General features: G+C 45.2%; 2 protein-coding genes across 2 annotated transcripts; one reads left to right on the top strand and one right to left on the bottom strand.

The window, feature by feature from the left end:
* Window positions 1–4,055: 4,055 nt before the first annotated feature.
* On the bottom strand, window positions 4,056–18,025 carry PIDD1 (p53-induced death domain protein 1; the record flags this gene model as incomplete). The annotated part of the gene is made up of 15 exons (XM_079537363.1): window positions 4,056–4,293; window positions 4,964–5,169; window positions 6,237–6,344; window positions 6,701–6,819; window positions 7,709–7,832; window positions 9,250–9,400; window positions 10,043–10,178; window positions 11,206–11,353; window positions 11,979–12,158; window positions 12,462–12,581; window positions 13,209–13,410; window positions 13,613–13,667; window positions 14,812–15,015; window positions 15,692–16,105; window positions 17,752–18,025. The coding sequence occupies 15 exons, from the start codon at window positions 18,023–18,025 to the stop codon at window positions 4,056–4,058; spliced, it is 2,679 nt and encodes an 892-aa protein (XP_079393489.1).
* A 1,662-nt stretch (window positions 18,026–19,687) lies between these two features.
* On the top strand, window positions 19,688–24,428 carry RPLP2 (ribosomal protein lateral stalk subunit P2). Its single transcript, XM_079537743.1, has 5 exons — window positions 19,688–19,737; window positions 20,174–20,297; window positions 22,037–22,085; window positions 23,785–23,883; window positions 24,308–24,428. The coding sequence occupies exons 2-5, from the start codon at window positions 20,175–20,177 to the stop codon at window positions 24,382–24,384; spliced, it is 348 nt and encodes a 115-aa protein (XP_079393869.1). The 5' UTR covers window positions 19,688–19,737; window position 20,174; the 3' UTR covers window positions 24,385–24,428.
* Window positions 24,429–25,324: the final 896 nt, after the last annotated feature.

Here is a 25,324-nt window from a genome sequence, read left to right as displayed (position 1 = left end):
TCAGCACAATAAGGCATAATTAGAGTCTGGGGCTACCAAGAGCACTTGTATCCTCATTCTATGCTCATGCCCCAGTCTTGAAGTACTGCTTTGGAGCTGAGTCTGTCCCATGTATGGACCTGCAGCATCCTGGTACCTTTTTCTAACATCTGCTTTGTGGGTTATGAAGTAACAGAACTCAACAATTTCTCAAGCTTTTTATTGGAAATAGCTAAAAATACCAATGCTATTTCTGACCAATGCATGTGCAATCTCCCCATGTCCACAGGGCAGCAGGAGAGGGACTTGCAACAACACCTTGACTTTCTAGAGGAAGCAAATTGAGATGCCTTATCTGCTTCCTCTGCCTGCTTCAATTTTTCCACCTACTCTATTGTTGCCGTCTTACTCATCTCCTGCCTGAGAAGGCAGCCCCAGCCTTTCAGTCCCTCCACATGGGAATGCATTCAGCTCTGTGTATTCATTTGGCTTTTAACAGATCATTTTCCCACCAATTTATCCAATTACTTTCTGAACACAACATTTATATTTTGGCCTCAAACATTTCACAGCAATGAGTCAGCGTTAGAACTACGCACAGTGGGGAAAACGTACCTTTTTTGCTTTCTGCAGGTGCTGTGGGATGATTTCATTTGGTGCCACCTAGTTGAGAAACAGCAGATAGCAACCACCTACGCAACCTTCATTCCTTCCCAGGAGATGTAATACTGCTGTGAATAGAATAAAAATTGCTCTGTATACTCTTTTCTGAGCATCCTTCCTGTGCCTCGTACGCTTTACAGTTCTGCTGTCTCCCTGCTGGAAAAGGCAATAGCCTTGGGCTCTGGTGTTCAGTGAACAAACTGTGCAGAAGGATCCCAGTCTCACTCATCCAAAGCAACCTTCAGCATGGGTTAAACCTTCAGACCTAGGGCAAGGAAGGAAGACAGAGGCAGTATTCTCCATCTTCATGACACCTACCTGACGTCTTCATTTCCAGAGCTGCTTCGAGGAAGATGAAAACTGCAACAACTATCAATCAGAAAGGAAACCAGATTCCTTTCCCTTTTAAAAGAAAAAAGCAGAATAACACTGTTTAGCATGGACACAAATTAAAATTGCAGGGTACCAATCAGCAGGAAATTTTGTCAGATGGTGGGATATCATCTGTGCTCCTGTCAGCTTGTAACAAGCTCTGCAGGGTCATGGCTGAGCCACCCACACAGTCCTGAACACCCTGCAGGTATCATCTATCCCTAAACCAAGCAATGCAAAGGTTGCACTGATTTTTGTAGCACTGTTGTCTGGCCTCAGCTGATCAGTTGAATGCAGTCCTCTGGGGTTCACTGCCTGCATGTTACCTTCTGGTCTTTTACTGGGAATTGTACACCACCTCACTGCTGAGGACAGCCAGGTTTTGATGGTATTGTTGTGTAATTAATCATCTGATTCGAGTTCTACTTAGGCTTTCATTTCTAAGCTGTTCTGTTCATTAATGTTTAAACCGTGAACATGCTGGAGACATTTTATCTGAGGACTGTGCTGGTTAGCAGGAGCTGGAAGTGGAGTGAGAAACATCCTGCTCACCTCCCAGGAGGAACACTTGATCATTCCGTTGGAGATGTGCAAGTTATTATGAAGTGGAAGGTACTCTAATGGTGAGAGTTAAAAAGGTGTAGACATTATAGTCAAAAAGGAGGAGAAAAAGATATATGTATATATATGTAGCCTTTATTTTATATACGTTTGCTTCTTTGTTTTACACGAAGGTTCATGCACAGTAAAATCTAAATCATCAGGAGGATAGTGTGAGGTGCCTGAAAGGCACCAGGAAAAGGTAAGTAGTAGCTAGGAAGCAAAAGGGAATACTCCTGTTTGTAATGAATTAGTGTCCATAAATAAATAAGAAAATAAGAACATTGGAAACAGAAGACAAATGCTACTTCATTTTTTTGCTCCTTCAACTGTGTACTGCAACTGTAACCAGCATTTTCCATCCATAGCAACTACAGGCTTAAGATGGAGTTACCTGTCTCCAAGAGATTAAGGATAAAGATAACATACCTGGAAAGAACAAGTTTCTTGTTGACTTTCATCCAGTGCAAATATTTGATGCCAAGTCAGCTGAAGAAAAGAGCAGCTGGGGGGTTGCTCTGATTTCCCAGCACCTCCATATTGTCAGCTGAGTGCTTCTCTTAGCGTCACAGAATCACAGAAACACCATGGTTGGAAAAGACCTTCAAGATCATCCAGTCCAACCTATCACCAATAGTTCTCACTAAACCATGTCCCTCAACACAAAATCCAACCGTTCCTTGAATACCTCCGGGGTTGGTGATTGCACCACCTCCCTGGGCAGCCCATTCCATGCCTGACCACTCTTTCAGAGAAGTAGTATTTCCTAATGTCCAGCCTAATTCTCCCCTGTCACTGCAAGAAGAAAACCTACTACCACCAAGGCCACCCAGCCCAGCAGCTGCTATGCAGCAGCAGACTGGAGATAATGATACATCTCTGAGGTAGTTACTTAACATCCCTCTCATGCTATCTGCACAAGTTCTGATGACACCGCCTAGGCTTTGGCATGTCTATCTTTTGTCCTATCTCCTACATCAGCCCACCACCCCCTCCAGCAGCTGGTGCTGCCCAGATCTGCTCCCGATGAGCCCCAGTCATACTTTCAGTCCTTCAAGCTTATATCCTGAACGTGTTTCCTGGATAGCTCCTCTTTAGCACAACAAAGCTGACATATGATGACACCATTAAGTCAGCTCCAGTCCATCCTGCAGCCAGGGGTACTCAAACAAGAGCTCTCCTCCTCATTTCCACGCAGCACCACTCAGCTCACCAGTGTATTTCTGACAGCAAGCATAAAGGGACCCAGCTCCGTCTGACATATCTCAAATGGAATAGCAGACCGTGTAGAGACATGAAACAATTAAGTGCTTATTTTATTTCCAGTGAGAGCAATATGCCCGAATGCATCTCTCCAGAACTGGAGTTAAAAACAAATACCTTGTTGGTATACATCAAAATTCCAGGCAAGAACTTATGACACACTACCAGAGATTACACACACTCAAAAGACAACTGCTGACACAAACCCAGCACAAAACCTGAGAGGTAGCATGGCCTAAGAGATCAGCTCTGAGTAAGTCCCTAGGCCTAAGGCTACAGCTCAAGTCTAAAAGCCCTTGTCCAGTGCTGTAGCATTCATTCCATGCACTCCATGGCCTGAGATGATAGAATGTCTTAAGAAAAAAGAATCATTTTATTGCCCCTCTTTCAGTAGCATTGTTTGCATGTCTGAAATACAGCATCCGGTCACTGATGATTATTCACTGAGGAAAAAGGGGAAGAAAGCACAAGACCTGAAGCTGTGGGTTGATTTTGGATGTTACAAGCTGACATTTTTATACAAGCTCTCAGACTGAGAATATCCCTTTAAATACTACTTAGAGGATGGGATATGCTGAATCCAAACCTATTCTGAATGAGCTGAACATACCTAGATTACAGTAGACATCCAAACAGCTTGTGTGCAACTTCCCACTGCCATTAGTGGGCCATTAGTTGAGGCACATTATGAGATGTGTAACAGGAAGAGAAGAGCACATCAGTAGTCAGTCACTGCACAGTTAAAAAGCAATAAATGCTTACAGCCATTTACAAGGTATTCAGATCACAAAACTGGGAAGTTTGCTCAGCACAGTTGATGCCAATTCCACAACAGTGCTAGTGTTACAGCTGGCCAGACCAGTTTCTAAAATGCAAACTTACATCATGCTTTTCACAAAGCTCTGCAAACTTTTTGACTAGTACACAGGCACATCTCACAAAGAGGATGTGAGGAATCTCTCTTGGAAAGTGCAAGGGAAAATTTACTTTCAGGCAAGTTAAGGCCTCTTCAGGATTATGGAGTTGCACGTATTTGTAAAATAAAACTGGAAGTCTGTCAAAGACACAGCTTACAAGTCTCATCTAACAAGCCTGTCAGGAGTTGGAGCAAAACTCCTTAGGTTTTGTTTAGAACTCGAGATTCCCCTCTGATAAAGCCCATTCCCTTCTGCTAGGAGCTATGTCATGGCTATCGCAGAGTCTTCAGTGCTGCTCTCCTGCTCCAAGCCCACGCGGCGGATGGACTCCCTGTATTTCTGCCGTCCCAGCTCAATGATGGTTTCGACCTCATCAGCGATGTCCTGGCGGCCACTCTCTTTCATGGCTGTGATCAGCTTGCTCACACAGTTGGGATCCTCTGAGTTTTGCTGGGCCCATGAGAAAAGCATGTCCAGGATTTGCTTATCAAGGTCCTCTCTGAAGAAAAGGAAAAGCAGGGAAGTAACCAAGACATTCTCTCCTGACTGGCAATCCAAGGAGGCTTTACCTTAGTCCAAGCCAAGAGCTGAAGCTCCACAATAAAGTAATCCAGACACAGAGCTCTCAGTGGACTGTCTTCTCCCCAGCCATCACACAGGAGTTGCAGCTCCTGCACTAAAATCGCTCCGGAATCTTTCTCTAACAGAAATTTCAAATTAAAAGCATTCTGATTTGGAATGTAATTCCCCCATAGGAACAGTAGGTCAGTCATAACGAGCCACACTCCTACTTTCTTGACTTTTTGGTCAGGATCTTTTGAATATAGATATTTACAACTAATGCCATGGTTTATGGCTTACTGTCAAAGATGGAGTCCAGCCAGGAAGCCAGATGAGAGAACGAAGCAGGAATGTGATGCATCTGAACTACAAAGCTCATCAGGCTGGTTATTTCTAAATACCGTTTTAAAACATCAAGTTTTTTTCATAACAACAAGATAAAATAATCAGTTTTCCATGAAAAATGTAGTGCTTTGAGAAGAACTGTTGGCTAACCCATCTTTCATCCAGTGAAACAATACCAGTGAAAAACTTTCCATTAATCAAGCATTAATTTATCCTACTGCACTGCAGCTACATGTGCTGTTGATTCCTGTGTCCCATCTTACCTGTTATTGTATCCTATGCGCTCAATCTGTTGATAGGTCAAGCCCAGGTTCAGGCCAATGGTCTGCCAGTCAGCTCCCACACGCCTGGCGATGCTCAGCAGGTTTGCCTGTGTCAGGTAGCCAGTCTCAGCATTGCCCAGGTTCAAGGGAGGGAAGGAGAAGCCGTTCAATGAACTGGAGGTCTCACCCCAACGGGGTTTCAATCTCTGTGTCATAAGAGAAGCGAGAAAGAGAACTTGCTGAGAAAATTCTTTTCATAGAGGACAGCGGTCATTCAGCTTTCCATACTGAAATGTTCTGTCTTGTATTGAGAGGATGGAAGATTTTAACTTGGGACTGAAGGGACAGCTGTAAGAAGCAATGAGCACTCAGACTGGCAGTGATCGGCAGTCCTCAGTGCCATGGAAAAATATAAAATCACCATGCTCATAGTCAGAGCTCATACTGGAAACTTTCCTTCTTGCTTTAGAGAGCATTTTTTAAAGAATCATCTATGTTCTCTAACTAGACTCCTCCAGTTGACATTGCATTTGTCAGAACTGGATCATGCACACAATCTGAAGTGAAGCATTCAGACTACACACGTATTTATTGCTTTAAGCTTCTTGGAAAATGGTCAAGTTTCATAAAATAAAGTGCCTTTCCTACTGTAAAGCACAGCTTGCCCTTTAAAAGCCAGTTGGTCACACCAGAACACTTAGGACCAGTCTCTGTAACTACCTCATCCTAGGCCATTCTCATCCTTGCCAGCATAAGCTGAATGACTAAGAACTGTATAAACAAAACAGACACTTCCTCCTCCTCCACACTCTTCATACATTCAAAGGATCCACCCTCCCTGATCATGCATCCTTCCAATGCCCTGACTGGCGAGATGAGCACAAGTTGAAGACTGCTCCCAGTTATTCATACTTCTCCTTTGAGGAGTTGTCATGGAGGGTGGGATATCTCCACCATGACAAAGAAAAAGCATGTGGGAGATTCCTGTGCACATCTGATAGAACTCTGACATAAGAAGATTCAGGGAACTGTCTCTGGCTGTGTTTCAGTGATCTATCACCACAACTCCACCCTTCATTTCATTTACAGAAAACTTCCTTTGCACTCAAAAATATCTGAAAAAGAAGAGAAGACACTTTCCTTCATTTAGATGGGCAATGATTTATTGCAATGGATGCAATCCTTGCATCTACTGTCATAGTGGAAGACAACATTGGCTGAGCAGGAAGGCCCTGCTCTTTCCCCATATAGATTAGGAGACAAAGTAACTCACAGGCAGTTTGATTGGTAAAGTAGCGAGCCAGAGGGAGTCTGGTCCTCTCCTCCTCCTGCTGGCATCTTCAGGAATGCTCTCAGGAATTGCCCCTCGGTAGAAAGAGACCTTTGCAAACAGAAAGCATGCAGTGAGACTCAGATTCAAGCGCAGCAGGCAGATCTGTTAGCACCATAATGTTTCTGCCTGAGAAAGAATGAATTCATAGGCGAGAAATTCATCTATCTTCAGTCCATAAACAAGGCATCCCAATTAAGTGTGACTGGGAGCGGCACTGAAGTTTCTGCTGTAAAGGTTGGACTCTGCCAACACCCCATTAGTTAAAGGCAGGAATGTAAAGTCAGTGAGCTATCCTGATGAGTGATCCTTCCAGGTATAGTCAATGAAGTGCAGAGCACAATAAAAGTGATGATGATGATGATGATGATGAAGGAAACAAAATGTCAGTGTCAATTGTTGCTCACCTGGCCTTTTACAGCTTGGCCTTTCCTGTCTACGGGGGAAGTCACGTAGATTTCCTTCATGTTCTTCAAGTGGGAGTAAAAAATAAATGAGAGACGTCCATCCACACAGTCAGGGCGATCTGTACAAGAGAAGCAGGCAACACTGAATTTGTGCTGAAAATTGTGCGTATTTTCAAGACTAGGCAACAGCCCATCATCCACAGCAGCTCTTCTGCTACCATCCACTCCTACTGAGATCTGAAAGAATGCTAATCCCCATATCATTTCTGGGTACAAACAGAAAATTGGCTGTGCAGAAGGCAAGTCTCGTGGGTGAAAAAGGAGAATGGCCACAAGGTGGAGACCAAGTTCAAGAATGAAAGGCAAGGCTAGGCAAGGCATGCAGATGGGGTCAAGTCCCTCCTCCAAAATGTCTCAGCGTGCAGCTGTAAGACATCTAGTCTCAGTGGGCGTAAAAAAAGTCATTGTGAGTTTTGGCCTTGCTCCTTCTTTTCCTTCTCTCCTAATGGAAATGTAGAGGAAGCAAGAGACAGAAACACGTTACGTTTTGTAAGAGGAATTCTCTGCCCTGGATCATTTCAGAAATACCTTCTCAGAGTTAAAAAATTAAAAAAAAAAAAAAAAAAAAGAAAAGAAAAAGGAAGACTTCTTTCTGTATGTTCACCTAGAAACAAACAATATGAGTTAGATCACCATAGGCATCCCAGCACACTGTCTGAGATGCCAGGAAAAGGGCATTACTAGCTGCAGAAAACAGATCAGTCATGAGATCAAAGGGATATTGCCCTTTGAAGGCTACAGTGTGACAGGAAACATAAGCCTGTAAAAAGTGTTTTTATAGGGAAAAGTAGACACAAAAGTTGATGGACCAGAAAATGTGATGGACTAAGCGTCCAGGGGCTGTGGGTGAGCGGTGGGTGAGCGAGTACACCAAGCACAGAGCTCCCAAAAGAAATAGGCCTGGAGCTAGGAACATCAGAGAGGCAGGAGCAGAAAGCACTACCATACCCATATCGATGCTGATGCCTCTCTCAAAAGCTGCAAAGAACTGCTCTCCTTCAAACATTTCCACCATGTCAGATGGCTCAGGTCCTCGGTAGCGGTCCTGCAGCTTCTTCAGCACTGGGTCAACCTGGCAAAGATGACAAAACAGGACCCCACCTTTGGTCTGAAGCAAATATCTGTCCCCATACATCCCTATGCCTATAATGTTCCCTTCGCTCACCTTCAATTTAGAAAAATAATTTTCCACAGAAAGGATGTAAATGCACAAATGAACAAAGCCCCAAATCCTATATATCAGACACATTTACTACAGAAAAAAGAAAAGAAATCATCAGCAACACCCCTGTCTTTTTTAACAGGTCGTTAGCCTTCAAAGACCGGGATTTACTTGCTACCTCTCATAGTATGTCACCAAAAACATTTTCTCTGCAGAAAGCTACATGCTAATAGAGCACACAGCTGAGGACACCAGATAACTCATTTAGGTAATGCAGCCTGGAATAACACTACAAGACCTGGGTTCTCAGGGCAGTGCAAGTGTGTCTACTTTTCTTTCTGTCTGTATCAGTAAACCTTCTCTTTTACCCCATGACCATCCCTGGCAAGAAAGCAGAGCCCCAGCATCCTGATCTCACTGAGAGTGCCATTGCTGCCTTCTCTGTGAAGCAGAATTCTAGCCCAATATCCAAGATATCAGGAACAGTTGTTTACAGTTGTTTATGCCCACAGGTCTTCTCAATACAGGGGAATAAATAAATTAAAAGGAAGCAACCAAATCAGAGTATTATACAGAGGCTTGGAATATGCAGGCCAGGCCAGAGCTAGTAATCTGATAAATAACCCTTGCCTCACTGACCTGCACTGTCTGTCAAGGTATAAGTTCTCCAAACACAAATATACATTTCCTTTGCTAATATCTGAAGCAATCCTGCTGAGGGATGATAACCTTAAGACAGAGGCAGCAGAAAAGTAAGTGTTGCCCTCTCCTTCAGTACAAAACCAGACAGATTAGCTCAAACAGCCCTCCTGCATAGCATGAACTAATCAGATATTGCACAGAAGCATATTAAGGAGGTTCCACTGCTTGAATTGTAAACAGCAAGGAACACTGGGAAAAAATTTCTGAGCAGTTCTGTAGAAATGAAAGCAGTGCTTCTGCTGCCCATGCTACTCACCTGTGTCAGACAAGTAACGTGTCAACTTTAATATTGTAAGTGAAGCTTATGCCAACACACTTTGCCTCATGTTTTCTGATGGCTAACACCATTCACAAGGCCAGTTACTGTGGCTCAGCTGAGTTTAGCAGTCCAGTTTTCAAGCTTTGCAGAGGAGGAAATCACTGCATGGCATCCACCAGTGCATAGAATGAGTCTTCCTTCTCCTGATTCCCAGTGGACTAGTATCACACTACTAACACAGAATGGTAACAGCACACCTCAGCCATGACCTTGGGGCAGTGACCAGGACCATTTGGCACATTACTGCCCTTGCATCCTGCAAAAGGAGGCCCAGGGAGCTGAGGAGAAATGCAACCCATACCAGACCTTGTGCTTGGGGAGACACTGTAGCAGGACTTGCTCGGGATCCTTCCTCCTCTGCAGAGCAATGAAGTTCACCTGGTACATACGTAACCGCTCATAAACTTTCTTGGCAATGCCTCCAATGTAGGTCTTGGTGGTGTACCACAGCCAGTACCTGTCAGATAAAGAATTGAGAAAAAGGATGGATCCTGCCTAGGAAGAGAAGTTGGTGTCATATTCATGAGACTGCCAACAGTTTGGGTCTTCAGTGATCATTTCTTCACAGGAGAAGCATGCTTCAGCAGCTTTCTTATCCTCTGATTCTGGCTCATAGCATATAAGTACTCAGACTGAGGGTGAAGGATAAAGTGAAGATTTAAGTGAAGAAAGATTTAAAGACAAGAAGGTTGACGGTGGTGAGAAAGGAATGGAGAACTTGGGAGCTGAGAGGAGCGTGGTCTGAAAACCTGCAGCTGAAGCATTGTAGATTCAGAGTGGGAACCATTACATTGAGTGCATTTGCTCTAAAGACACTACGCTTGCAAATCTGGACTTCTCTGCATTGCCAGACGAGAAGGATTGAGAGCATTCCAAGGAGCAATAGCTTTTCTCCAGTGAAAATACACAACAGGCAAAGAGATCGGGGTTATGGTCAGCAGGTAAAAAACGGTGGATAGAGACTAAGTGCTGAGCTGGATCTGACTTGCAAAGGGAAAGAGAAATAGGTAGAACTAATGGCAGAACTCCTGGTTAGGGTTTGGGAAAAGCAAGACAGAGAAACATCCCATAATTTCCTCAGGATTAAACCTGCACTTACCAGGAGAAGTGGGTGACTTCAAATACTGCACAGAGATGAGTGAGTTCCAGCATCACTTCATTGGTGATGTCATCCCAAGTTTGGCCTTCCACATCCCCACAAAGAAGATGCAGCCTTGACCAATCCAAGTTTAACCCTAAAGACAACGATGATCAAGAGATGTTGCATACAGCAGAGTTCTTTAACAGGAGGTGAATATATGTATATGTATATATGTATATGTGTATGCCTTGCTACCTTTACTCAGAGCTTTTCAAACCCAACCACAGTTTTGGGTGATTTACTTTTTAAAAGTGTCCAGTTAAGCCTTAAACTAAAACTTAAACTAAAGAAGAGCAAAATAAAAGAAAAGGCAATCTGAATGCTAGAATATTCTCCAGCAATATAGACTCACTAGACAATTCTCACCATCAATACTTAGGGCTATTAAGATTTTATCTCTTCCTAAGCTTGTGGACTGGAGGTTTTTCAATCCCGATGCACTTCTGACACACAAATACCAGGTGGTCTTACAACAAAGGCCAAGCCAACACCCAAAAATCTTTTACTTCCTCATGAGAAAGCCAAGACATGCCAGGGAAAACTGGAATTAGAAGATGCAGAGTATTCAGCACATCACCAGAGGAATCCCTGGTAAATCTACTGTTGATTTGAGGCTCTTCATAGTAGTATTCAGAGTGGCTCTACGTATAACTGTATAATAACTGAAAGATTGCAGTAGCTCAGAACCTGATCCATCAGCAGGATGTTGAATAGAAAGTAGATCCCTGGAGGCAGCATCTTCATTATCAACTTCAATCTATTCCCAGTCACGAATCAAAGCCCTTTTACAATGCATTTCCCTGTTTTGTAGAAATGTCCCTCCAAACCATCATACCAAACCCAGCAGTCCAAACATACATGTGGCTCAGCAGGGAAATCTATTTGCCACAGCAGTTCTCCTAGCTTGCACTGCTGGTCCTGTGAAGCCCAGCGCTGGCCTGCTGGGCTTCAGCTGCCTTCAGCTCTCAGCACTGCACCAGCACCAAGCACACAAATGTACCTTGCTGCTTCTGCAGACAAAGCTAATTGGTTATTAACATTGAGTCAAACAAAATGCCCAGCTTGCTGCTTGCCGTTTTCCACACAGTGTTTCTGCTCTCCAATTTTGAGAATAAACTGACCTGTAACCCCAGGTGGGAGCGGGAGCTGAATTCTCACAGGTCTGAGGAAATCTACCAGGGAATCCTGGGAGAGGCAGAGCAGAGGACTGGCTTTGCATCCTGCATCAGCTGTGAGTTCCGCTATCTCTTCTGCAGAGACTGGCAGAACCTGTGCATAGGATGCAACACAGAGAGAGGAGCAATCAGACACCCAAATTCCCTCATTTCCCACACAATGCTCCCAAACACTCAGCAAGCAAATACAGCTCTTGGCTCAGGACACAGTGGGAAATGGAAGCATAGTGAACTTCATCTGAATTTCACTTTAACATTGGTGTCACCTGGGCAAGTTGGGACAGGGCAATGTATTACAATAGCATTTAGCAGCATCCACCAACTTTACAGAACAACCAATTTTAGTGGGTTTGCTCTAGAGTTAGATCTGCATAAATAATCTCTGCAAACCTCTCTTGCTGAGCTGTTCTGCCAGGCTCAGTGTATTTTGTAATGGAACAAGAAGCAAATGATACTTCTCTTCATGATATCTTCGTGCTGATCTACAGGGAGGAGCACCACAAGGAAACCCACTTTCCCACAGGGGGCAGCTTGAAGAACAGCCCATTTTGCAGGCAGGAAAACTGAAAAAGTGCTAGGAGATGGGTCAGCCCATGAGGCATCCATGTCAAGACACTACTTACTCTAGGACAGACATTTCACCTTGTGTTTTGCTGCTTGACATAGGTTAGCAGCTGCACCAAGGACTGACCAGGGCTCCTTTTTTTAGGCATGCATACCTGCAGTTTGACACTGCGAGTCTCTTCAGTGACTCCAGGAGGGAAGGTCACTTTGATGTTTGGATCCACACTGGAAAAGAGCAATGTCCCCTCTGTTGACACTTTGCATTCATTTTGCACAAGTCGAGACACAACAAGGAACCAGGAGAAGTGAAGAACACTACAACGAGCCACGTCTTTCTGTAACAGAGGACAGGGAAGAAGAGAAAACATATGGGCATACCACACGACACTCTAATGGCAGGAAAAATAGAGGCAGTAACACCAAAACAGATAAGAGCATCAGGATGGAAAGAGCAGCAAGTCATCACCTCCAGCAGACACACCTCCACAAGAAAGGAATCCTACAGCTGAAATCCACTCCATTTCATAGCAGCCAGTCAAAACACAGCTCATGAAATATTTCAAGCAGACTCCCCCATGGCTGAGCAAAAACAGAGTGACAGGAAAGATGTGTGTCACCAGTCACTCCAGCCTGCTTACCTTACTCTTCTCCACTCGTGTTCTCAGGTCACTCCAGCTCTGCCCACTAAAGGTCCGAACAACCACCTCACGCTCGTGAAGAGTTTCTGGAGAGGCATATGGCATCCAGATCTCTACCTCCTGGCACAAAAGCAGTCCCGTAAGACACCAACATAAAGCCTCAAATCAAGCCTAGCTCTGCTCAGTGGCATCTTGGGCAAACAAAGGGAGGAAAAGCATGGCCCATAGGAAGGGAGTAGGGCAGGAGATGGGAATCTGCTCTGTCTTGCAGCCTCGGGAGAGGTGACAAGACATCTGATGTGCTGTGCATTGTGACCGCAGGAAAAGCAGCCTGTGGGCAGAAATGGCAAAGTAACCTTTCCAGTGAGTTGTCACCCACGACAGAGCTGGTGATGTGAGTATTCACCAGCAAGAATGAAAATGACACTTTTGGGGAACAACATGAACCATTTTCCTTGCAGATTAAGGGCAAATGCTAAAAATCATGGAGAAAGAGGGTTGTGAGCAAGAAAGGTTACAGCTCAGCTCAAGCAGAAGTACTTGGGAAGGAAAAGGAGCCAGAACAGCACAGTACCAAGGAAGTTGGTTGCGTTCTTTGAATCTTTGCAGTGCAGCTTCTTTGACAGCTACTTACAAATAGCAGTGAGGGGGATAGCTGGCTCTAAAGTCCCAAAAGACTCTCCCGAAAGACTCTGCTGAGCTACTGCATAGGCAGATTATTCAGCAGCAGCCTGCGTCTGCCCTCACCTGCTGGAATTTGACCCCATGAGGCTGTAACTCCAGGACTTTGCTCAGCAGGACATCATGGTGTCTCAGCTTCACCCACTGAGGGTCTGGTGCCAAGGTTCGGAAGTAGATCCGCAGAGGGTCAGAGGCAGCCTCTGGTGGAAAGTAGAAACGGATGCCACAGGCCAGGAACACTTCGCAACCTTCAGAGGTCACTGTGAAACTTCCAGAAGAAATACATGAATGTGTGACACTGCAATGACTCCAACCCTTCAAAAAGTCAGCAGAGAAATCTCCCACCTTGCGTATGACTGGCCTAGTGAGGCAGTAAGCTGCCTGTGCACATACAGAATGTCTACCATGTATAATCTTGTGTGGGGCCTTGTTACACTACTGTAATATAAGTTCTTAGTAAAGAAGCATACCTATCCTCTTCCGATGCAAGGAACAGTCTTGGTAGCTCTGTGGCACTGGATTCATCTGCAGCAACCAGGTTTCAGTAAGAAGAAGAGGCAGAGGTTATTTAGATGAAGTTAGACAAGAAAGGTTGAATTTACCTTCCAGTTTTGACTTAATCCTAATCTGACAGAAGTTGCTAAAGGAACCCTGCCCGCACAGTAGTGGGCTTCAGATCAAGCAGAAGCAGCAGGAAGATACGAAGAAGTCAAGGGGTCCCAGGGCACACTGGAAATGCTGATTCTGTCCCCCAGTAAAACTTAGGAGTTAGAAAATCTACCAGACCCGCAGCTCTCAGGACCATGACTGATCACCTATGGCCATTTGTTGTGAATGTAAGCACTACTGTGAAACTCTGCTCAGATTTCTGCTCATTCATCATTGTATGGGAACTGCTGAGTCACGGCCTGAACCTCTGATTGATCACCTGAGACGATCCATGAGTCAGCCAGAGGAGCACAGGTGAAGGCAATTCACTCTGTGCTGCTCCTAGACCTATTTAAGAGCTGGCTACCAGTGGGGAAGGATCTTGTCTAGAGACTGCTTCTGCTGGTGTTTTTTGTAGGTGAGCCTAGCATACAGGTAAGCCTTCCATTTATTCTCTCTTATTATCTTAGTCTACTTTGCCTAACTCTCTCTTGTTCTTTTTATGATTATAACATCTTAGTACCCATTGATTATACATCTCAATATCCACTGATTATACAATCATCTTTGTCTCAGAGAAAGGGCTGCTACCCTGCAGCCCGGGAAGAAGGGCAAAGCAGGAGGTAACTGCACAGTTGACTCATCTCTGATTGTTCCTGTGCTTCTAGTGTGAGCCACTGTGGCCTGAAGGTCATGCATCAAATACAAGAACCAGTGTTCTCCCTTAATGTACCCTTCTGATCTGTTTCATATGAATCCAATTTTCACTTTCATTGAAAAATCTTTCCAAAGAGCAGGACTAGCGAGCCAGTTTCTGGGACATCTGAGACCTTCAGAACAGGCTCAGACTCATAAAAATAAATTGCCTGAATCGCTACAACCTAATAATAACGCCACACAAATAAACACTAATCTGATTGCCCCCTGCTCCTCTTCTTTAATTCAAACCCATTCATGCCATGCTGGGCTGAGCAAGAGAACAGCTGGGCAAAACCCACAGAAGCAGAAGCCTTGCAATTACCAGCCTGCAGGGACTGCTCAGTTTCTCCTAGGGGGTTGCCTCGGAGGTGCACAAATGGCGCAGCCTGTATCTCAGGGGGGACAGCACGGAGGAAGTTGTTCTGCAGATCAAGCCTGGACAAATTGGGCAGGCTGGCGAGCGATGCAGGGACTGTCACCAGAAGATTGCTGTGAAGATGCAGCCGCCGCAGAGACTTCAAATTGGCTGCAGGTTAGAACAGGCAATGACTCCCCATCCATGCTGTTAATTGCATTGCACATCAGCTCTCTCCACACACTCACACACTCCTGCCTTTCGGCACTGGATATCCATTCCTCTCACACACGTGCAATAAGGGAAAGGCACAATAGCTCTATGTTTCTTTAGTTCCCAAAACAAACGAGGCTGCTGAACTAGCAGAGAGGCAATGCAGCCACCTCTGTTCTGTGCTTTACAGCATCAGTGGCACCTCCTGGGCAAAAAGAGAGGAGTCAAGAGCCAGTAAAGCCAGAGAAAGCTGGGCACTGGAAATCGGTGGATTGCTCCATAACACAGAGCCTGATTTTAAGCTGTTTTGCTTCCTCTTAAGCCCCAGCTCTTCTGTTTCCAGTGCTGGATGCTCCCAAAAAAAAGTCAGGCAAGACTCAACTACTTTAGGTTGCATGAAAATCCTAGGAGCCTTTCTGATTCACAGAAAGCATGGACCATAGACGCCCTGTTAATGCCCACAGGACTGACTTAACCAAGCATGTTTTTTTCCAGATATCCCTCCCATTTTGGCTCTAGTGTAGCAGACACTTTGTCCTAGCAATTCTGGGAACAGAGGCAAAGGGCTCAGGGATCCTAGCCTGTATCAAAAACTCAGCAGACTCTCTTTCTTATCACCTAAGAAAACAGGTACCTAAACAATCTGGGATGCTTGAGAGCAGATTCCCAGAGAGATCCAGTTCTGTGCAGCTGTGCAGATTTCCAACCTCTTCAGGGAGATGTTCCAACACATTTTCTGAGAGATCCAGTTCCTCCAGTGCTGCCAGCTCCCCAATGCTCTGAGGTAAGCGCTTCAGCTGATTTTTCATAGCAGAGAAGAAAGTCAGCTTGCTCAGTGAGCCGAAGTTCTCAGGAAGAGCCACCAAGTTGTTGTGGCTCACCAAGAGCATGCGGAGGCTGGTGAGGTAAAGGATGCAGCTGGGCAAGGTGGAGAGACTATTGAAGCTGAGATCCAAGTGAGTGAGACATCTCAGGGTCCCAATACCTGGTGGCAAGCTTGTCAGGGAGCCGTGCTGACATGAACCAAATTCATCTCTGACATGGCCGCCTAGGTGCAAAGGGAAGTGGGGGGGAGAAGTCAATATAGTACAAGGATACCTCATCAGCCTCATGTAACGCTCCTTTCTGAAGCTATAACATGGAGACTCAGATAATGGTGAGTTTCTGATCACAATGTACAGCACTAATTACAAAGTTTTGTAGGTTTCCTGCACCTTGCCTCCATTTCCTGATCTGTGAAGATCTGCTGGGAAACCAACAGATGTTACAGGGAACCCATAGAACCCTGCTTAACACATGTGGGGCAAAGTTCAGAAAGACCCAGGCCACTCCATACACATACCATCACTCAGTGTAGTGGCACACATTCTTGCAAGCCTCCTGAACGTTCTACCCCTGGTGCCAGCACCAGTGGGCAACACACAAGAGTTTGTGAACGAAACCTTCCTCACACACCTTCCAGACTCTGCCCACATTGCTGGGGAATGAACAGCCCCAAAGAATGAGACCTGCCCTTATAAGACAGATGAGAAAAGCAGTGAAAATGTGGCAAAAACAAACAAACAACAACAACAACAAAAAAAACACAAACAACTCATTCAGTATTGTGTAGGCCAGATGAAAGCACAAAGAGAGAAGGGTACAGGTCCTGCCCCGGTTTGGACACTGCAGGCGGTTGCACCTTGGAAAAAGAAGTCAAGTACACAAAAGCAAGCTTCCAGCTCTTCGCTATTTTCCTTCCACTGCTTTACTTGTGATGGCATATAGGGGTGGGTAATTTTGTTGTGCTACATAATGGCAAGGAATGTGAATAATCTAAGAGAAACATTGTATGTGGGACCTAACAAAATCCAGTCCAACTATTTTATTGCACTTCAGGATGTTTAGAGTATGTGTACAAAACAAGTATCATAAAAGGCATTGCCCCTAACCTTACTGCAGGAGAAAAGACAGATGAAATGATCTGTATGAGATTTTATAAGCAATCTGTGGTAGGTGTGGAAATGAAGCTCAGTTGTGAGAGCTTTCAGCTGGAACCCTGAATTCTTTCCTCTCTCGTGATTTTAAAATTTCACCTCCCAAAGATCAAATGACTCAATCTAATACTAAAATTATATTGTTCATATTGAGACCCTCCTGCAATTAAGAGATAAGGAAATCAAGAAATGTTATAATTCAGACATGTGTCATTACAGAACGTCAAACGACACACACTCTGAGACACACTTTTATAAAATATTGAACAGCCTCCTCTGGTGTGTGCTAAACCTATGCTCACTGACACAATGCAAGGATTATGTTAGGACTGATTCAGAACAAACCCCAGCAAGGGCAGCTCATTATACTAACAAAAATGAAAAAGGAGCCGAGCAGTTAAAAGCATTTTTCAATTTCCCTCTTTTTACGCAGCTGTGCAAAAATTGCTCTTCTAGAGGATGGATAAAGAAAGTGTTGCAGCATCAACCTAACCAGGCTCCAAAAACCGGTCCCAACGCAGCTGTAGAGGCAAAGGAAGGATATAAGTGTCTAGAAGCTGATTCTTGTTGAAATCTGTGTCCAGCTCTGAGCAAGACTAAGAGCCGATGCCCTGGCTTGGGGCACTGGAGCAAAAAAGCTCTAAGGCAGCTTGCTCTGCAGATGTGGAAAGATGGAAAAACACAAACATGAAGCTAGGCAATGGGTCCAGGAACTCACCTTTGAGCACCAGGGACTTCAGGCGCTTCAGATACGGAAGGACGATCAGCGCAGCATCAAGCAAGTGATCGTTACTGCTGAGCCGGAGGAGCTCCACCTGCACCACCTCTGCCAGCTGCCTCTCGAACAGCTGGAGCAGCCGACAGCAGCCATCCGGATAAACATCCAGAGTGAGCCTGTTGTCTGCCAAGCAGGAGTCAGTGAGCAAAGGAGCCCCCGGAGCCCCCTCCTCATGCTCTTCCACGAGCTTCAGCAGCTCTGCCATCTTCTGCATCTTGTCCAGGGGGGCCAGACATGCTCTGACTTGCCAGGTAGGCAGGCAATGGCAGGCTGCGGGGATGGGGAAGAGGAGAAAGGATGGCTCTGAAAGAGAACAGATATGCACGCTGAAGGCCTCCTGCCCCAGCCTGAGGTGGCTGGAAACTGTTAAGAGCCACAACAAGAAGGCAGGAGGTGTACTGACAAAAAGCTTTGTGGGCAGAAGGGACAGAAACGCAGAGCTCTGCAGAATCACAGGACGGCCAGGATTGGAAGAGACTTCAAGGATCACGAATCTCCAACCCCCCTGCCGCAGGCAGGGGCACCAACCTCCCCATTTAATACTAGACCAGGCTGCCCAGGGCCCCATCCAACCTGGCCTTGAACACCTCCAGGGACAGGGCATCCACAGCCTCTCTGAGCAGCCTGTTCCAGCACCTCACCACTCATAGTAAAGAAGCTTCTCGTTCCTACAGAGAACATCTAAGTTCTCCCAGCTGATATCAGGCAATCAGGCAAAATGAATGCAAATTCAGGGAACAGAGCAAATGTCTGTTATTCCAATTATCCATCATAATAAATATTGATAGGAACTTTAAAAGGTATAAATGTAAGTGCCTGTGCTTTGTGCAGAATACAAAGTGCCTCAGTGAGAAGGTTTATGCAAGCAGGGGAAGCGGGGCAGGGAATGCAGAGACAGGAGCAGCAGCACTCCCAGGCCAGCACACTGCCACCAACCCTCATCCAACCCAGTTGTGAAATCGGGTAACAGTGGCAGGAACACGGAGATGGAAACAATCAAAAGGCAGTGGAGCAAATGTAGCGTGTCTGGGGAGAGGATATATAAGGCAGGGCTACTGCATAGGGCTGCCACTCTCACCAGCAAACAGGGCAATGAGCCACGGCAGGTAGCACCCCCAAAAAGAGCCATCGCACGCAGCTCCCGGAAGTTGCAGAAACTCTCCGAGACACACGTGGCAGACACTTTGTGAAGCTGTGGAAAGCTCCGAGCAGCCCCCGACGCCCCGCTCCCGGCCGCACCGCACCGCCCCGCGCCCCGCTGAGCGCGCCCGCCTGACCCCGCACACACACACCCTGCGTCCCCGCGCCCGGCCGCTGCGGCTCGGCCCCACCGCTTCCTGTCAAGTCGGTCCCGGGGCGGGCCGAGGGGGGGGGGGGAAGTGCCGCGGCGGCGGATGCGGGGAAGCGAGGTGTGCTGCCCTGCGCAGCGGGACCGGGCCCGCGGGGACCGGGGCAGCGGACCCTGCGGTGTTTGTTGCGCTCCCCGTGTTGCTGGCGGAGCGGTGCTCCGAGGCGCTTCCCCAGGTGCAAAGCCTGGCGGTGCTCTACCAGCGGGGGGAAACCGCCGTGCCCTTGAGGAAAGGCTGTTTCCTCAGAGCAAGTCTCGCTCGGGGGGACAATCAGCGCGTTCTGGGATACAACCCTTCGGGAGCAGCTTTCCGGTTACACAAAGGGGAAACGACCACTGCCATCTCCGCACCCCGACCGCGCATGCGCGGCCCTTAGCTGTACAGAGCGGCGGTTACGGGCATCCCGAAGCTCCCCATTGGTTGGCCCTCTCGCCTGGCCCGGTGCAATGGCAGCGCGCGTTGTTAAGAGGTGACGGGAAGAAGGCGTTGCCGAAGCCCCGCCCTTTCCTTTTCGCCGCCGGGCTGCCGCAGCGACCGCACGTTCCGGGCCTGTCTCACGCCGCCACCGCCTTGCCAAGTGAGCGCGGGGCGGCTCCGTGCCCCGTACCGCCGCCCCTTCCGCGGGAATGAGCGCTCCCCGCCCGCCCGCGGCCCTCAGCGGGGCTTGGGTGGGACCGCTCGGGACAGGGAGGGGGGTAATGGCGGCCATGTGCTCCGCCGGCCTGGGCCTCTGAGGAGAGGGACGGGACGGGACGGGACGGGACGGCAGCGCCGAGGCGGAGCGATTTCCCCATCGGGAGACGTCGGGCCGCGCTGAGTGCGGGCTATCGGGATAGCGAGCCCTGCTGGGCACGGCGGGGTTCGCGGCCTCCGTGCTGGGCCTGCAATGGCGGGAGGCGGGAATGCAGCCTCTCCCACCGCAGGTTTTATTTAATAAGTAGAGCAAAGGGAAAAGAAGATACCGGTTATCAAGCAAGATCTGTGGCGTTAAAGATTTCGGTTTTGTTTTCCAGGATGCGTTACGTTGCAGCATACCTTCTCGCAGTCCTTGGTGGCAACGAATCCCCCACGTCAAAGGACTTGAAAAAGATCCTCGACAGCGTTGGCATTGAGACGGACGATGAACGCCTCAACAAGGTGGTGCTGCACTCTGCTTCCAGGGCTTACGTCCCTGTTGGTGTTGAACGTTGGAGCTGTTCTCTTGTCTTCGGTGTTTTTTTATTTCCCTTTCTGTTGGTGTGGTATTATTTCTCACTGATAACATGGTTTCATTACATTACACGATTTGCATGTGTGTTATACATGATTGCATACATATGTGTAATCATGACCACATAATTCCATACACGATTTCCAAAATGCTGCTGAGCCCATCAGAACTATTTTGTACAGGTAGAAGTCTGGCTTTACCAGTTGCTGCCTTCTGACTTAAATCCAAAGAATTTGAAATATAATGGGATGATAGCTACAGATAATATTTACAGAAAGTGAATTCTGTTCAAATGTAATGTGAGGTTTGCACTTGAATGCTTAACTTTGGCTTTTGGTCAGTTTTAGTTAACAACAAACATTTCTGAAGATCTGATATTCAGCATTATGTTATCTTAGTGTACTGTAAAGAAGTGTTTGTACCATCTGTGATTCAGGAAGAAACATAGGTAAATTATAGTGTGGACAGTTAAGGTATTCAGTAATAGGATGTAGGACAATTTTAGAAATAATTGCTGAAATGGTTGTATTGAGAAACAGGCTTTTAAAGAGAGAGTATCCTAATTGAATGTTTCTTGTGAGGCAGCAGGCCTTTCTTTTGGGCTGGAGGATAAATGGCCATGGGATGAGAGGGGAAATCTTGTCATCTGCCCCATACATGTATGCAGAGTGCTTCTGGAGAGGAGAAAGCTGTAGAATGTTTTGCCATCAGCCCAATCCAATAACGTATGGACCTAGCTGAGAGCATCCTTATATGGTTTGGGATCTTGACTTGTACTGATGGTGCTCTTGTTTAAACACAAGATCCTTCTGCCTTGGCTCGTTTACATTTCTTTAATACCTTCATACTTGTTTTCTGTGATCCTCCAATATCTCCATTATCAGAGAAGGCATCTCTGGAATTGGTGCTACTCAAGATCATTTAATTCATTTCTATTTGCACTGGCTGCATCTTTTGCCAGTATAAATGTAGCGGGCTCCCAAAAGCATCTTCTAGTTTTAGCAGGCACACAAGAATGTAATTTCATAGCAAACAGCAGGAGGTGCATGCTGGAAATATACCAAAAGTTCTTTGGTGACTGCAGTGTTCAACAGTAAGATCTGTGAGATACTTTATTGTTTTTATAAAATGTTAGATCATTTTCTGTTTCTGTGTGTTGCTTTCCTCACCCCTGATATAACAATGGTAGTAAACCTGAAGTTAGGACTCTCTGTGCCAGTGCAGGGGTGTAACCAGCTTGGCTGTAACATCTGGTAATGTTAGGAACGGGGCCCTGTTTGGTTGTTGGTCTGATGCCCAGCACTTCAGAGCCTCCCAGTGGATATTGAGCAACACATGCAAACAGTCCCACGGCAACTAACAGACCATTAGTGGGGTTTCCCAGTTGGCTTAGGGACATCTGTGTATCTTGCCTTTGGTAAAGTTCATGGGTTCATTATGAATTTATTGTAATAGATTTCACAAATAAGTTTTTGCAGAGAGAAAAAAAAAATGTAGATGCAGTTCTTACTGCAGTGTCTTGTTCCTTCCACTGAGAAATAAGGAATGCTGGAGCTGTGCAAGCAGCAGGATGGAGCCATTGCACATAGTAATCAGTACTTGTTTAAATGTAGCTTATACTCATGTTGTTTTGAAGCTATTAACGTTGTAAATGTCATTTACACAGGTTATTAGTGAGCTGAATGGAAAAAACATTGAGGACGTCATTGCTCAGGGTAAGTACAGTCTTGAGTGTCGCAGATAATTGCCTCTGCTATTTGGGTAACTTAGACTTGAGAGTGCAGAATTGCTGCCAACTTCCTGATTATTCACCATTTTCCTCTTGCAGTGGAGAACTTTCATGCTATGTTTCTGGTGAAATGCTTGAAATTCAGCAGGTCCATTCTAATTCCTAGCAGGTTGGTGCCAGTACCTGTGGGGTTTCGCTTGTGGACCACATTATACTGGAAGACTTAAATGTGTGTGAGCTTACTGGTAGTTTGCTCATGACATAGTTTTCTGGACATATTGAATGAAAAAAGAATTAACTGTTCTTTCTTTTCTTTTTTATTTTTTCATTTACTCTTTTGTACACACCTCTTATTTAAGATATTTAAGTGTAATTAAGTGTCAATCCACTTAAAGGCACAGTTACACCCCCAGTGATAAATACAAACCTCTCCAGCACACATCTCTTCTGGGGCTTCCCGCATCTGGTAACTCTGTCAAGGACAGAATTCTTAAGTGCTGAAGGATGTTTGAAAGCTTGTGCTCTTACCTGCTGGCTTCTATTGAATCTGGGACTTATAACATTACTTGACTGGGTCATAGGGCTGAAACAGTGCAGAGTTGAGGTAGTGCAAAGATCTAAACATAATTATTTTCTATTTTTGAAAATACGAAGGCAAAAGGGAACTTTTAAGAATATGTTTGCTTAAATATTGCCAGGACTCTGCCTGGTATTGCAGTTCTGAGTGGTAACTGGGTGTCCTCTTGGTGTGGTCTGAAGGCCTAAGAGAGCCATTATGTGTGTGCTTACAACACATTGTTTCTTTATGTAATACTTTTTCTTAAAAGAAATTGTTTCTTAGAACATACTGACATGCATATGGAACATGTTTGTTTACTTGGCTGGTTCATTAGAGCTTGAAGTAACAAGGAATTATTTGGAAACAGATTCCCAGAAACTGGAATATAAGCAAGCATACACTGTACATGACCTCTGGATGCCAAGGGAGCCTTGGTATGTGAAAGGTAGCTGCCAGAGAGCTAACTTTTCCAAAGACAGGCATAAATCAGGAATGAGTTTGCTAATCTCCAACGAGATGCAATAGGTTTCATAGGGTGTTGGAAAATTTGGTTAAGATACTGTACTTTTTGCCATAAATATCTTTTTTTCTTTTCCTCCCCCACAACCCCAGTCATCCACTCACAGTTTTCCTATGTTATATAACAAACAGATGCCCCAAATAAACTTCTTTATTACTGAACTGGACTCTTTCCTACCCTTTAAAAAAAAAAAAAAAGCAAAGCAACCCATATTTTTTGGAGGTATCTTGAGATTATCTATTTCTGGGCTATTCTGCTTTGTTCAGAAAACATATCATGTCTGTACATGTCAAATTAGATGTGTTTGCCACTGTTCTTATGATAGTTTTTGAAAAAAAAGGGAGGTTTTGTATGCAGAAGAAAGTGTATTAGTATGCATCAGTGTTCTCAGGATAAGTTTCCAACGTGAGGTTTAAGGTTCTTTTTTTTGGGGTGGGTTTTTCTGGAGGTTTCATACTTTCAGGTGCAGTTTTTTGTTCCTTGCAGTGATAGTGACGGAGTGACAGTTCAGTTCATGTGACATGGAGTCTGGTTTTTCTTGATCTCTGTTCTTGCTTGGCTGTGCTCACCACGAGCAGTTCAATAGGTTTTTTCTCTCCCGTTCAGGTAACGGAAAGCTTGCCAGCATGCCGGCTGGGGGAGCTGTGGCAGTCTCTGCTGGAGGGGTCCCTGCTGCTCCTGCTGCAGGTGCTGCCCCTGCTGCTGGTGAGTATGCCTGGAGAGGCGTTGTTACAGGGCAGCTCCATTTTCTCTGTTCCAATCTTAATGCTCATGTCCCAGTTTCAACATCTTCCCGCTTTAACAGATCACTACATGGTTGAAAAATGAACTCTTACTTTCGCTATGGGCAATGAGAAACGTTTGCTCTTTTTTGTCCACTTGGAAGTTTGTTTTGGCTAATAACTGAAGATCAGGTTTCACTGCTTAAAGGACATCCCTTCTGTAGTAGTGTCCGTGTCCCATCAGTGTTTATATTTGACTACTGAAAGGGAACAAAAGGTCCTATTGAAGATCAACCATGGAGGTCAAAATACTATTAATGTGGAAGCTGAGAACACTAAAACATGTTTCTTGAAAACCTGTGTGCAAAAAGATAAATACTAACCAATGGCTTGCCTGTTTTCTTCAGCTGAGGAGAAGAAAGAAGAGAAGAAGGAAGAATCTGAAGAATCTGATGATGACATGGGATTTGGCCTATTCGATTAATTATTTGTTATACAGAAATTATTAAAATTGTTTGTTTAAAATTTTTTTTTGAGTTTGTTATTGTAACGACAATGCTGTTGAAAAATGCTGAGCTCTTTAGATGGCTCTGACGAAGCTTTAATTCAATGCTGTGTGAAATAGAGAGGTGCCAATAGAGAGGAGCCATGGGACTTCACTTTTGAACTTGTCAGGAAATGGCTAAGCGTTTATAAAGCTGGATGCTTATTTTTGAGACTCCTATTAAATACTGTGTGTAAATATCTTACTTGATATTAACTTACTATTTTCCTATCTCAATTACTCTGGAAGGAGTCCAGTAATAAAGAAGTTTATTTGGGGCATCTGTTTGTTATATAACATAGGAAACCATTTGAATTGAGAGGAGTCTGAATTAGTCTAGAAGCTTTACCAATTTAGAGCTAGTTATAATAATTAGTTTTCTGTAAACATCTACAATCAGTGGTTTCATGACTGCTTCACACTTCTAGGATCTAGGGGACAGCACCAATTAAATGCTTGACTATACTTGGATTTCATGTAGCATCCATAGGATTAACAGAACCTTTAACAACAACAAAAAAGCATTTTTCCTGTTCTTAGTGGAACCCTGAGATGAATGTGAAGATGTTCTTTTTGTGCTCTTAATCTGTCCTAGCAGTAGCCAAAATGCTAGGATTTTAGTCTCCTTGATTAGAACAACAACAAAAAGCTTTCTGAAGAAAATGATGTTTTGGAAAACTGAATGTAATCTCTGGTGTGCCTGAAGAATGCATCAACTTGGAAGGAAAGCAAGTGTTGCTTTTATAAAGTTGCTCTTAGGAGCTATGGTATGTTAGGAAGCAGTTCCAGCAGATGATTTCAGATGACTTTACAGGGGTCTTTGGCTGTCACAAGTAGTGTGCAGGCAGCACATGTGATGTGCCAAGTCTCCACAGGTAGG

The sequence above is a fragment of the Tetrao urogallus genome, assembly GCF_951394365.1.
Source record: "Tetrao urogallus genome assembly, chromosome: 6".
Lineage (NCBI taxonomy): Eukaryota > Metazoa > Chordata > Aves > Galliformes > Phasianidae > Tetrao > Tetrao urogallus.
This window is presented reverse-complemented; position numbering and strand designations above follow the sequence as displayed.

Bases quoted from the DNA above. Each gene is read 5' to 3' on its own strand.
- RPLP2 (XM_079537743.1), top strand. From the start codon at position 20,175: ATGCGTTACGTTGCAGCATACCTTCTCGCAGTCCTTGGTGGCAACGAA. The intron at 22,086-23,784 runs GTAAGTACAGTC...TCTCCCGTTCAG, and splicing joins TGAGGACGTCATTGCTCAGG to GTAACGGAAAGCTTGCCAGC. The intron at 23,884-24,307 runs GTGAGTATGCCT...TGTTTTCTTCAG, and splicing joins AGGTGCTGCCCCTGCTGCTG to CTGAGGAGAAGAAAGAAGAG.